The sequence below is a fragment of the Eleginops maclovinus genome, chromosome 7 (assembly GCF_036324505.1).
Source record: "Eleginops maclovinus isolate JMC-PN-2008 ecotype Puerto Natales chromosome 7, JC_Emac_rtc_rv5, whole genome shotgun sequence".
Classification (NCBI taxonomy): domain Eukaryota; kingdom Metazoa; phylum Chordata; class Actinopteri; order Perciformes; family Eleginopidae; genus Eleginops; species Eleginops maclovinus.
Genome location: NC_086355.1, coordinates 10,651,140 through 10,663,803, shown reverse-complemented (window position 1 = coordinate 10,663,803; position 12,664 = coordinate 10,651,140). Strand labels below are relative to the sequence as shown.

Below are 12,664 nucleotides of genomic sequence, written 5' to 3'. Positions count from 1 at the left end.
AGGCTTCATTTCAGAAAAGACAAGGGACTTGTTGGAAAAACACTGCATCTCCCCGACGGATTGTATTTTCAAAGATGATGCAGTGTGTCAGGCAGATTACATGTCCTCCCCTTACGGCCTACTCTTCCCAGTCCTGTCTCTTAAAGCCTTGTCTGACCATCGCCTCACTGCATGTGTGGTTCTTTCCGTTCTAGGGATTCCTATTCTGGCCTGCAAATACAATATTTAATTTCAAATATTGGAATTAGTCAGTTACATTTTTATTTTTCCAGATTATATCAAATTGTATTTCCCCCACTTGAGTAATTAATCAAGGGGGCAAAAGTATTCGAGTGTTCTCTGTGGAGAAAAAAAATCCTGCATAATGTGTTTGCACAGTAATGTAAAAAGGTCTGTGTTGTGTTTTTAACACAGCTTCTGAAGCTTTTGAGAGCCCTCAGAGTATTGTTTCTGTCAGACAGTAGCAGAAAAAGTTCCTGGGATGCAGAGTGTTGGACACAGATGACAAAGTGCACTCCACCATCTGTAAGGGACATATATCAGAAGCAATACCCATCATCCTTTGTGGCACAGCTCCAACTCCATTTGTGTAATACTGACCTTGGAGCACATTATTGTTAGTCATCTTCGTGTTTTTCCACACATTTGTTATGCTGATTCCTTTTGTGTGTGTGTGTGTGTGTGTGTGTGTGTGTGTGTGTGTGTGTGTGTGTGTGTGGTTGCTGTATTCTGCTCCCAGTTGGTGAAGATTATGTTCAGTGTCGTGGAAGACTTGGAGGGATATTAAATGAGGCTCGTATCATGCATCGCCTGTGTATGCCTCATGTTCCCTCTGCACATTGTGACCATGGATGAACAACATACATTTTTATACTGCAGAGATATGTTTGAACGTAAAAACAAAATGTGAACACACACAATTTACATAGTCAAATATGAAATAAAATGTTCTTAATATTCAAAAAATAAACCTGAATCCTTTCATTCAGAGGATCGTGATGTCTGCTATTTTACACCAGCTGAACAATTAATTATCATATTGCAAGAAACTTAAATGCTAATTTATGCAAAAATAGTAGTGTAATGATGAGGTTTAGCTAATTCTGAGGGCCTAGCCAAATATGCAGCAAAAATCTCTGAAGGCAGAGAAAACAGAAGCAAATGAATTGCATGCAGGATGAATACAGTCTTCATACTCTTTAATATGGGCCACAGGCAATGTCCCTGATGTGCTTGCTCTGCTCCCATGTGAACAAGAGCCAAGCGGGGAGGATCATGGATATAGCTCCACGAGGACACAGTGATATACAACGCCATGCTTGACACGTTTCCACACAAGTACAACTGCATCAGGTGGGAATGAGCATGACAGGTCTCTTTCCTTACTTTTTGCGTTCTGTCACTAAACTGACACGACATTTCGTACTCACATGTGCCACCAGATGCTACATCTGATATATGAAAATGAGAGAGTTGAATAATTCATTCTAATTATACTGCTGGAAGAACTTGTGCCAAAACTGTTTGTTTTTTTCATTAAGATCAGGTGAAAACAAATGTAATAAGGGCAATGAGTCATACTCTGTGACTCATAGTTTAACATTTCCTTTCAGGCAAATATAACACCATTACAAGACTACTTCTTGTTATATGCAGCTTTCTGCTTTTGCAGGGGGTAGAGCAATATACATACCATAGAAAAGCCCTAGTGTGTTCATGCATTAGGCAGTGGATGACATGATTATTATGGCTCTTCTGCACGGGCCATATAAGCACTTTAGTGCAGCTTTTTACTGGCTATAATGGATTCCGTTTTACAGTTCATTCAAGGGATGACTGTTACCTGATTTTTTACACAATATTCTCACTGAACTATGATCATTAAAACTTAACAACCTCTGACCACTGAGGTAGATTGAGGTATGGGCACCTGCAGAGCACCTTGTGCAGTGTTAACTACTGATTTTCTCAGGTGGGATGTACAAAAAAAAAAAAAAAAAAAACTTGGATGTAAATAAATAAATATATATTACGGGATAGACTGATTATAATAATCCAGTGGGTTTTGTTTTCAGAATGAATGACATGATAAGCTGTTTAACAGACCGTTTGAACGAAGGAGCGCTCAAAGCACGGTGAATTATTGATTTTTTTTGGGTACATCTTTTCTGTAGGTAGGTCAACATCTTTTGGGGGGGAATGTATCTCGATGCTCCACTGAGCTGATTCTTTGTGCATGAAATGACTTGACATCCTCCCGACCACCGAGTGAGCGTACGTGCGTGCTTGCGTGCGTGAGCTTCCACGGAGAGAGAGGGTGAAAGAGAGATAGTGGGAGAGAGAGCGTGAGAGGGAGCGAATAAGCAACTTTGTTACCAGGCATAGCTGTGTCTCCTCCGGCACAGCGTCGTAAAACAGAAGCATTTGGCAGTTATGATTTATCAGCGTTTCTTTCATCCTCTCCGGTGCATTAAAAACGACGAACGTAAGCTACTTGCACTGTGTTTTCTCCTTCGTTTTGACGGATTAAAAATAAAAGATGCGCTGAATTACTACCCAACGAGTGTTCATCTTCATCAAAGTGCGTGAGGTATGTATGTCTACCAGGATTTGGTCAGAAATTAAGCTGACTGTTAAACGTCTGACAAGGCGTGCTCTGTCATGCAGAGTCTCAGCTAACCTTCTTTTAATTTATATTTAATTCAAACTGTACGCCTATTTTATTTTATTTTCATTTCTTAACAAGCAAACGTGATGTGGCTTGCCCTCATGTTGGATTAAGTCCATTGTTTGTTGCTTATGTGCTGCTTTGACCTTGCTTTTTTGTTGTTTACATAGCTTGAGGAGTTGCTTTCTATACTGCTTTGTTTGTGCCATTATAGAATCAATAGCCACACAACCTGAAGTGACCCTTGTGTGTGCTAACAGCAAATTAACCTTTGACTTTTACAGGCTACAGCTTGTTGTGTGCAAGTTGCTTTTATTGCAGTATGACTGTTTTACATCACCATGTATGTCTTTTATTTCTAGATGACATTGAGGATACCTTAGCAGGACTGTGAGCTCGGCCATCATTGTGCACGAAGATGCCTCTTTGGATTTCATATGTTTTGCTAAGTGCAATGTCAGTGTGCATTGTTGAGATGTTTGGCAGTTATGGAGAAATATGTCAAAGACTGTGTGCCTGTGAGGAGAGAGAGGGCATTCTCACAGTGAGCTGTGAAAACAGAGGGGTTTCAAGTATCTCAGACATAAGCCCAGTGTACTTCTCCCAGTATCATCTGCTGCTTACAGGGAACCTTTTGAAAAAGCTATCTGCTAATGACTTTGTTGAGTACAAAGGACTTACAATATTACATCTGGGAAATAATGACATATCTGAAGTGGAAGCAGGAGCTTTTAATGGACTTCAGGAATTAAAACGATTGCATCTTAACAATAACAAAATAGATGCCTTAAAGGAAGAGTTTTTCTTTGGCCTTGAAAGTCTGGAATATCTACAAATTGATAATAATTATATCACTCATGTGGCGCCTAATGCCTTGAGCAGACTTCAACATCTGGAGGTCCTAATTCTAAATGACAACTTAATATCTGCTCTGCCTGTAAACATTTTCCAGTATGTACCATTGACTCATTTAGACTTAAGGGGGAATCAGCTTAAAGTCCTACCCTACTCAGGTCTGCTGGAGCACATGAACAGCGTTGTGGAGTTACAGCTGGAGGAGAATCCTTGGAACTGTTCGTGTGAGCTCATTGCACTTAAAACCTGGCTCGAGAGCATATCATATTCAGCTTTAGTTGGAGATGTTGTTTGTGAGTTCCCTTTCCGGCTTCATGGGAGAGACCTTGATGAAGTTTCAAAACAGGAGTTGTGCCCGAGGAGAGCCATTGCTGAATACGAGATGCCCCAGCTGCCACATTTGAGCACCGATGCATACTATAGGACCACACCAGCTCTACTCCCAGCTTCCTTCACTTCATCTGCAATTGCACGGTCCTCATCAAGACCCACAAAGGGACCCCACCAGTCAGGCAAATTAAAATCAAGGCCCACTGCCCGCATCCCATCAAATAAACCACAAAATTATGGGCAAATTATTTCATATCAAACAAAATCCCCTGTGCCTTTAGATTGCCCAACTGCCTGCACATGTAACCTTCAAATTTCAGACCTTGGCCTGAATGTGAACTGCCAGGAGCGAAAAATTGAGTACATCTCCGACTTAAATCCCAAACCTTACAATCCCAAAAAGATGTATCTAACTGGGAATTATATCCCTGTGGTGCGTCGATCAGATTTTATTGAGGCGACTGGATTAGATTTGCTTCACCTGGGTAACAATCGAATATCTCGCATACATGACCGAGCTTTTGGTGATTTGACGCATCTAAGACGACTATACCTTAACGGGAATTTGATTGACCATCTTACAGCTAACATGTTTTATGGCCTGCACACTTTACAGTTCTTATACTTAGAATACAACGTCATTAAAGAGGTTACTTATGACACCTTTCAGCATGTTCCCAAACTTCAGCTTCTTTTTCTGAACAATAACCTCTTGAAAACTTTACCAGTTGGAACATTTAATGGCCTGACATTGGCCAGACTGAACTTTCGGAACAACCATCTCCGATACCTGCCGGTCAGTGGCGTGCTTGATCAGCTAACAGCACTGGTGCAGGTAGATTTGTTTGAGAATCCCTGGGATTGCTCTTGTAGCATACTGGAGTTGAAGATGTGGCTGGAGCAGCTTAGCACAGGCACGGTTGTAAACAATGTCATCTGTGGATCGCCTAAGAGGCTAGCAGGGGAGGATATGAGATACATTAAGACAACAAATTTCTGCCCTAATAACTCTGATATACTTGCCTCCATGATCCCACCCTCTGAGAATCTTTTCCTGGCAGCACTATCACCATAGAAACATCCTTGGACTCTGATACCCAATACAGCGCCATTCCTTTATCTGTGATGATTCTAGCACTTCTCCTCATCTTCATTGTGTCTGTGTTTGTGGCTGCAGGATTGTTCGTGGTAATGAAAAAGAGACATCAAAAGAGTCAAATAGAGCATAATAACTCCATGAATGCTTGCATTAGCTCTCTCAACATGGAATATGGACTCTACAAAAAGGGATCCATTCCCAAAGTCAGAACATCTGCAGGACATGTATATGAGTACATCCCACCTCCCGCAGAATCCACATGCAGAACTACTGCCCAAACCCCGACGGACAGTAAATCAGTGGATGGATTTAGAGACTTTGACGAGTTGAGCGGTGCTTTTCTGGGTAACTCGGATGAAGAGGCAGCAAGTAATGTAATAAGCTTGGAATACAGTGCCACCACTCCAGAGCCTCTTAACAAACCCTCCACTCCTCACCGAGATGATCAGTGTTACTACAGAGATGTACTTGAGCCTGACAAGCACACACGCTACAGCAATACGTTACCATGCAGGCATGCGGCACGCTCTTCAAGTCTGTATACCTCAGACTTTGATGCAAGGAATCAATACGTGCAGCCAGATAGAATACAACAGACAATACTATATTGTGCAGCACCAAGTACTGTGTATGTGGAGCCCAACAGGAGTGAGTACTGGGAACTAAAAGCAAAGCTTCATATTGATCCAGACTACCTTGAAGTTCTGGAAAAGCGAACAACATTTTCACAGTTTTGAGAGATCTGACACCTGGGTGGTCAGACTGGATGCATTGTTACAATGTTTCTATTTTAATCAGGAATCAGACCCTGTTTGAAAAACAGGCAGAACTATGTCATGACCTTTATAAGAACAATGCATTGTGACCTACATTATGCTTTTCTTCAAAATTGTGTGTTACAGGATTGGGTAACAAAGTGGAACACTTTTCAGTTTCAAGTATCTCTTTTCCTTTAACCCCTGTGGTATTCAACAGTTTGGTTTACATTTGTAAATATCAAAAAGGAATGATAGGGTTTTATGACTCATCCCTACGTTAAATGCATCCTAAGGCTGTTTCATTGACAGTATTGTGAGACAGAGCTTTTACTCTCAAATTAGCTGCATTTCATCATGTCAATGAAGTGTGCAGATATGTTCTTTTCCTAAAATAAACTACATTTGTTTAACAGCTATACCCACCCAGACAAAACTCAATCAGATCAAATTCATTTTAACAGGAAATGTATCTGTAAACATGAATTTGACCTATGTGTGTAGGTGTAAGAAAAGACACATCTGTTTTATACTCTGAAATTGTGCTCCAGTGCAAAATGTAGTCATACATTAGGGAGGCAGTTTTTCCTCCCGCTTCCACAGCTCTGGGATGATGATATTAAGTGCATGAGATCATAAAAGTAATTACAATGTAATATCTCAAATCACAGATTATGAGACCAGTCAATCTCTGCTCGCTTGTTCTCAGATTTGGAAGAGATTAATTAATATTTCCTAAAAATACACTGAACAAAATCTGTGATGAGAGCCACGTGGATGGACACGTGTTGTACTTGTATTGCGTTACATATCAATGCATTGTCTTACTCAGAAATGTTGCAACTAAAAGATTATAATCTCAGATGTACTGTAACTGAAATGGGAGTTTTGAAGGTCTATATCATATGTTAAAATATGTATGTTCTTGCAAACATACACCGAGAAGATACTATTATTGTATGTTTTATTGTATGATCGGATATGTCTGAATACATTTACAAAAGCTGTCTTTCAGTTGCAACACATTTGAGTAGATTTACAATATAATATGAGTATCTCCCTGCTCCTGTCGAGAATTCAACTAAAAATGTTTAAACATATTTTAAATGATTGCACATTTTTGTACAAACAAATATTTCTTTTATTTCTTTCATTGCGTTTTTAAAAAAAAACTGCACTATTGACTTCTACAGGTTAACAATGATGTCACTTTATAAGATGCACAATAGGGTAACATGTGCTTATAGCCATAGAAGTAGGTATGATAGCTGTATACATGGAAGTACTACATGTTGAATCATTGTGCACTATGCATAGATATGGAGTAAACTCAGACAATCTTTACAAAATGCAAACAGCCCATCCTCTCAGTGTCTCATAAACACGATATATTTAATCCTATTATCAAATTGCATAAATGTCTTTTTAATTTTTTAAAATGGAACACTCAGAAGCTTGTCAGAATATTCCGATGCACCTCTGTACCACATTTTGGATGAATGTTTTTTGTAAGACTTCATTAATGTTTAATTTAATGTGTTTAAAGCAACATGCTGAGAGGATTTGTGTGTATTGCATCACAATGAAAAACACAAATTGTTTGGCATTGTTTCATTTGTGTGCTGGGTTGCATGAAATCTGGCAATTTGACTGCAATTAGCAGTCGCTGTATGTCTCTTTTAAGAAGGGATTGATGGTGTGTGTAACAAATGCATAAAGGTCTTCAAGAGCTAATAGATTGAGAAGCACACCGAATGATGGATAGAGTTGTCTTCATGCACAAAATGGTCTATGCTCTAAGAGAATCAAAGCACAGCATCCAGTCATAATGCAGTCAAACACATTTCTGGGTCAATAGTGTAAGCCCAAAAATGTGGCTTTCCTTAATACACAGTGTAAATTCACCTCATATGCAGTATTATGCCCTAAACCTGTCATCTTAACTCAGCTAATTAGAGGACATGTGTATCTGGACTGTGTCTGCATGTCACCATGTATTACCAGCATTAGTCATGCTGTTCATCAAGTATCCAGTCTCGGTGTGTTGCCTCTGACAAGTCCACAGTCCTTTTTTGATTATTTCGTAATATGATCTGTGTCTGCTATGAGCAAATTTATCGGAACAATTCAAAAGAAGTCAACACAGTGCAGCATGATGTTAAACTGCACAGTGTTGTACTAAATGTATGATTTATTGAAATCAATATATTGATGTAAAGTTAATGGTGAAAACACTGTAAACCTGCACAGAAAGTGAAGAACACAATGTTTTTATTGTGAGCAGTGTCCAACATTTAGTTAATTGTTTTAGTTCTTTAAATAATTGCTATTTTTTAAATGTGTGGTACATTTTGTGCAACAAAACTAATGCAACAGATGAAAAATAGAACAACACATAACTCAATTTTCAAGGGTTGATGGAGAAAAATCCAACAACTTTAACACTTTGTTTGTCATGATGTTTCTTTCAATCTGTATGAATCTTGAGATGGCAGCTGTGTAACGGAACACAGTGTTTACTGTATATAATACACATTTGATATATGTTTTGCTCTTTCAGCTTTTTGTTATCAATGACCAAATGCCGATATCTGTCACATGTGAGAGTGCAAATACTGATAATCCAAAAATATATTGAATTGAAATGTGACTGTCCTGTGTATATGTGCAAATGTTTAATTTGCAAATAATAAGAGATCCAGCCAGTGTCTTATTTTACCCCAACTTTTTTACGTTTGACTTTCTTTCTTTTTTGGGGCGAATTTCATATGAAACATTGCTTTTTTATGTCAACGTCACATTTGTATATAGAACACGTCATCAGCATTTCCATGCAAACTTGCATTAGATCTGAAAAGCAAGAATCTGGTCTCTTACTGCAAAAAAAACAAAAAAAAAGCTCAGTACAACTAGGAATATGTGGGGTAAATATATCTACATTGTGCTGTTTCTTTAGTTGTTAGCTGATGAATAAAAGATATGCATTAATTTGTTATACCCTGGTTTCTGTGTTCCCTTCACCCTCTAAACAAGCGTGAAGTAAATGTCATAGTGCACAGGGAGGACAGCTTTGAAAATGTTAGAAAGGAAAACACTGGCCTTTACTACGATTACAAAATACAATGCAAATGTTCACATCAAGCTATTGTCATGGTTTCTGATAGGCAAATGGGAGATATCAAAAATGGCTGTGTTGCATAATCAACATTGAAGTAGCATAGATAGTAAGTGTGGTGTCTGAGTTTCACCACCCAAAGACATGTTGACTAAGAACTCAAAAGATGAATTCTGTCATGTATAAATGAAATGATTATCTGATGCCTACAGCGTTCAAACAGACGCGCAAATAACATTGGCAGGCCCAGGGCAGTGTTACAAAAAGTACTTTACAAAATATGAGTATCTCGTACTCTTTAGATTCAAAATGTTTGTTCTCAATCATCTCAAAGCAACACATTATGTTGTGTTGTGTTATTCTTGATGTGTGTAAAGCCTGAGTATGGATATGTGACCTTACTGTAACTGTGCAAAATGAACACATCTTTTTATGCACATGCTACCCGACACCTGCATACATAGCAGTATCTATCGAAACATCCAATTACCTGGCACAGAGAAAAACAACCTGGAGCAAAAGTATACTACGCTGAATGTGAACTAATTTGTACCTCAGCATTTTGACGTCTCTAAATTGTAAACATTGTTTATGAAAGACTGAGCTGAGTTGCAAAAGATGCAATGCATCTGATCTGTATTTACCTGTGACTGACAAACAAAAGATCGGGATTTTCTTTCGTGTATTCTAATTTCAAAAAGACAACAAAGCACAGTGGATCACCTTCGACTCAATGTGTTTGTCAGATTGATCGTGTTATGTTGCTTAGCTGCTTGAAGACCCCAATTCAGCTAGGGAGAGGGAAATTAGGGCAGATCTACATTATGTAAGCTTGAAGAGATGTGTCAGGGAGTGTGAAGACGGCATATGACTGTAAGCAACCACCAAAGGAAAACAACTTTACTATTTGCTTACATCAGGCTGGCAACATTGTAGAGATACCACTGACTTAAACCCACTTGATATGTCTCTATGTTCTTTCTTAACAATCTAACATCTGGCAACATATGCATTTGCAGTTGTTACTCACAGTCTGTGTTTCTGTCCCTGAAGCTTTTTCAGTCTACTGTTTTCCTTTGCAGCAGTTTTCTGTCTCTCCCTATCGCCCTTTGTGTGTGTGTGTGTGTGTGTGTGTGTGTGTGTGTGTGTGTGTGTGTGTGTGTGTGTGTGTGTGTGTGTGTGTGTGTGTGTGTCTGGGTGAATAAATTATTGACTCAGAGTGTATTCATGTTTGCCTCAAGGACTTCAGCCAGCCACTGTGGCATACCTTTATCCTTTTCTTTCGTCTTTCAACGTTTTTCTTTTAAAGTTCTTCCTACAACTTGCAGGCAAGGTAAAAGGCTTCAGTAATTATTGATGTATTACATCTTGAACATAAACTAACATTTATGTGTGTCCAGTGTCCTTGAATATGTTGCATGCCACGGTAAGGTCCATCATTTTAGATTGATTTGAAGAGAAATGTATTGCTGCTGGGGTAGCGTGGTATTTACATAACCCAGAAAGGGGGATTTAGTTCCGAGATGTGCTAAACTTTGCCAGTATATTTGCCACAACTAGAAACAGTATGTCTGAGACACACTAATATTTATGAGGGCTTATCCAGGCTTATGACTGCCAACCTGAGAAAAGTAACAAAATCCCTCTTCATCCTCCCATATACGCTAAACATGAGAATAATATTTCACATCTAGAGGAAAGAAAAGCTTTGGCAAAAGGTGAAATAAATTGCTGTGTTGTGAATACAGTGAATTGATGTTTATAAGAGGCTTTCATAGCTGGAGTGCTCTGTATTACAACGTCAGTCAGTTGGCACTATGCATAATTTCATTCTCTGAAATTTTCCTGGCAGTATCCAGACAACTAATAATAGTCACCAATTCAAAAATGATCCACTTTGAATGAAACTTTGTCCCTTTTCCAGTCACTGGCACACTATAAAGCTCATATGCTGCCCTGCAGAGTTGCTCATTTCACATTAACCTCCAGTCCATGCCTGATATGCACCCTCTTTTTATCATCCCATTATCCTTGTGGTTCTTCAGCACATCAAGGGCATGTCCTTCTCTGTATCTTGCCGGACTCGCATGCTTTAGCCTGTAAATTATAGTGCCAACAAACAAGCGTCAATGGACAACCTACCACATTTGTGAATAGGCTGTTAAATGTGTTTCTTGTTTCGTGGTGGGTTTATTTATAAATGCTGCTCACCAGGGTGAACCACTATGGCTGTGTCTCCTCCTGATTTTGAAAGAGATGGAACCTGAAAGGGAGAGACACAGATCTCAATGAAAAAGCAGCAACGCCAAAACACAATGACATACATAAAATCTGGGATGGTTAGAATGATTTTTAACAGAAGCTAACCAATTCAACAAAACTGTTGGGTGCGTTTATACATTTAAGTTTAAAATCTAGGATTACATAAACTAAATCACTCTCTGCTTTAAAACTAATTTCACAGTAAAAACTATTTATAGTTTGTATTATTTTAAACAATCTTTTTTTAGATGTGATATAATTTCACACTCCACATAAATCCGACTAGGCTGTGAAGCTTTTGAAGCAAGTACTATGAAGTGTGAGCGGACTATTACAGATTGTGCATGTACTGTGTCAGCCTGAATTTAAATGCAGCCATTGCTGCACTGTTGCACGTTTCCTTCATCTCTTCCCTGACCATCTCTCACAACTGAACCGACAGCTTTAAGAAGGAGACTAACCACTCGTCTGAAAATGTTCAAATGTTCACTTTGTTCTGACAAGTACAGTACAGCTGATTAAACCTTTATACGATGGAAGAGACTTGAGTATTATTCCCTGAACATATTCCCTGTTGAGTATTGCTTTGAAAGCCGTAATTACAAAGAAAGAGACATAACATGCTGGACTAAATGGCCATGTTACATTACTTTAGCCCTGCATTCCCTCCACAGGCCGACAATCAATTCACAAGTGTAAGTTTTGTGGTTCATTTCTTCTTGTGGGCAACATTATATATACTGTATATAAGTGATGCCAGCTAGGCATGGAAAAGGTCTAAGTAAACTGTAAGGGCACTGTCCTCCAGAAATGTAGGAAAATGTTTAATTGATGATTTCTTAGCCATCTCTTATTACTTTATGATTTTCTAAATTATTATAGACTCCTGCAAACATTTTGTTGTGAATTGTCATTGTTGAAGTACCCATGGAGAGATTGGAAAATATTTGATGTGATTACATGAAAATCCCCTCAGAAAACAACATTATTACCCTTCCAATGGAGTTGAGCATGCAGAGGTACTTCACATTTAACTGTAGATGCGTGTTAATAAGTTAAATGTTTTGAGAGTGGTGCACCTATGCTTCAAGAAACAAAATTCTCATTCACTTCATTTTGTGTCAACTCCCCTTTTTAAATTTTGAGTCAATTACAGTTTTTGTTGATTTTTTGGGGGGAAATTCATAGTTTGTAAATGGAGTCTTGTCGTGTTTTCATATAACTTGATTACTCGCTACACTCATACGAGTTTACATGTTAATGTTTTTTAGAAATGCAATATTTTTTGCCTTGGCACAGTGTCAGATACATAATGTATGTTTGGTTTCTTGCTCAAGGACACTTAAGCAGAATAGACATTTCGGGTGACACAGCAACCCAGATGCCCACATCACAGCAAATTCTTCTGGCATCTTGTTTGGTAACTTGAACACCGCACAGGACAAGGTTTAAAAAAATGTAACATAAATACTGACATGTCAGACACAGGCTACTATCCACTTTCAAGGTTTCAAGGTTTCAAGGTTTCAAGGTTTTATTTGTCATATGCACAGCAGATACAGCGTATATGTTGGCAATGA

At 38.6% G+C, this 12,664-nt stretch overlaps 1 protein-coding gene across 1 annotated transcript; it reads left to right on the top strand.

Annotated features, from left to right (window-relative positions):
* The first annotated feature begins 2,364 nt into the window (after positions 1-2,364).
* slitrk5b (SLIT and NTRK-like family, member 5b) lies at positions 2,365-8,623 on the top strand. Its single transcript, XM_063888160.1, is given in 3 exon segments — positions 2,365-2,590; positions 3,031-4,913; positions 4,916-8,623. Coding segments are annotated over 2 exon segments (2,601 nt in total). The 5' UTR covers positions 2,365-2,590; positions 3,031-3,086; the 3' UTR covers positions 5,690-8,623.
* The last annotated feature ends 4,041 nt before the right edge of the window (positions 8,624-12,664 follow it).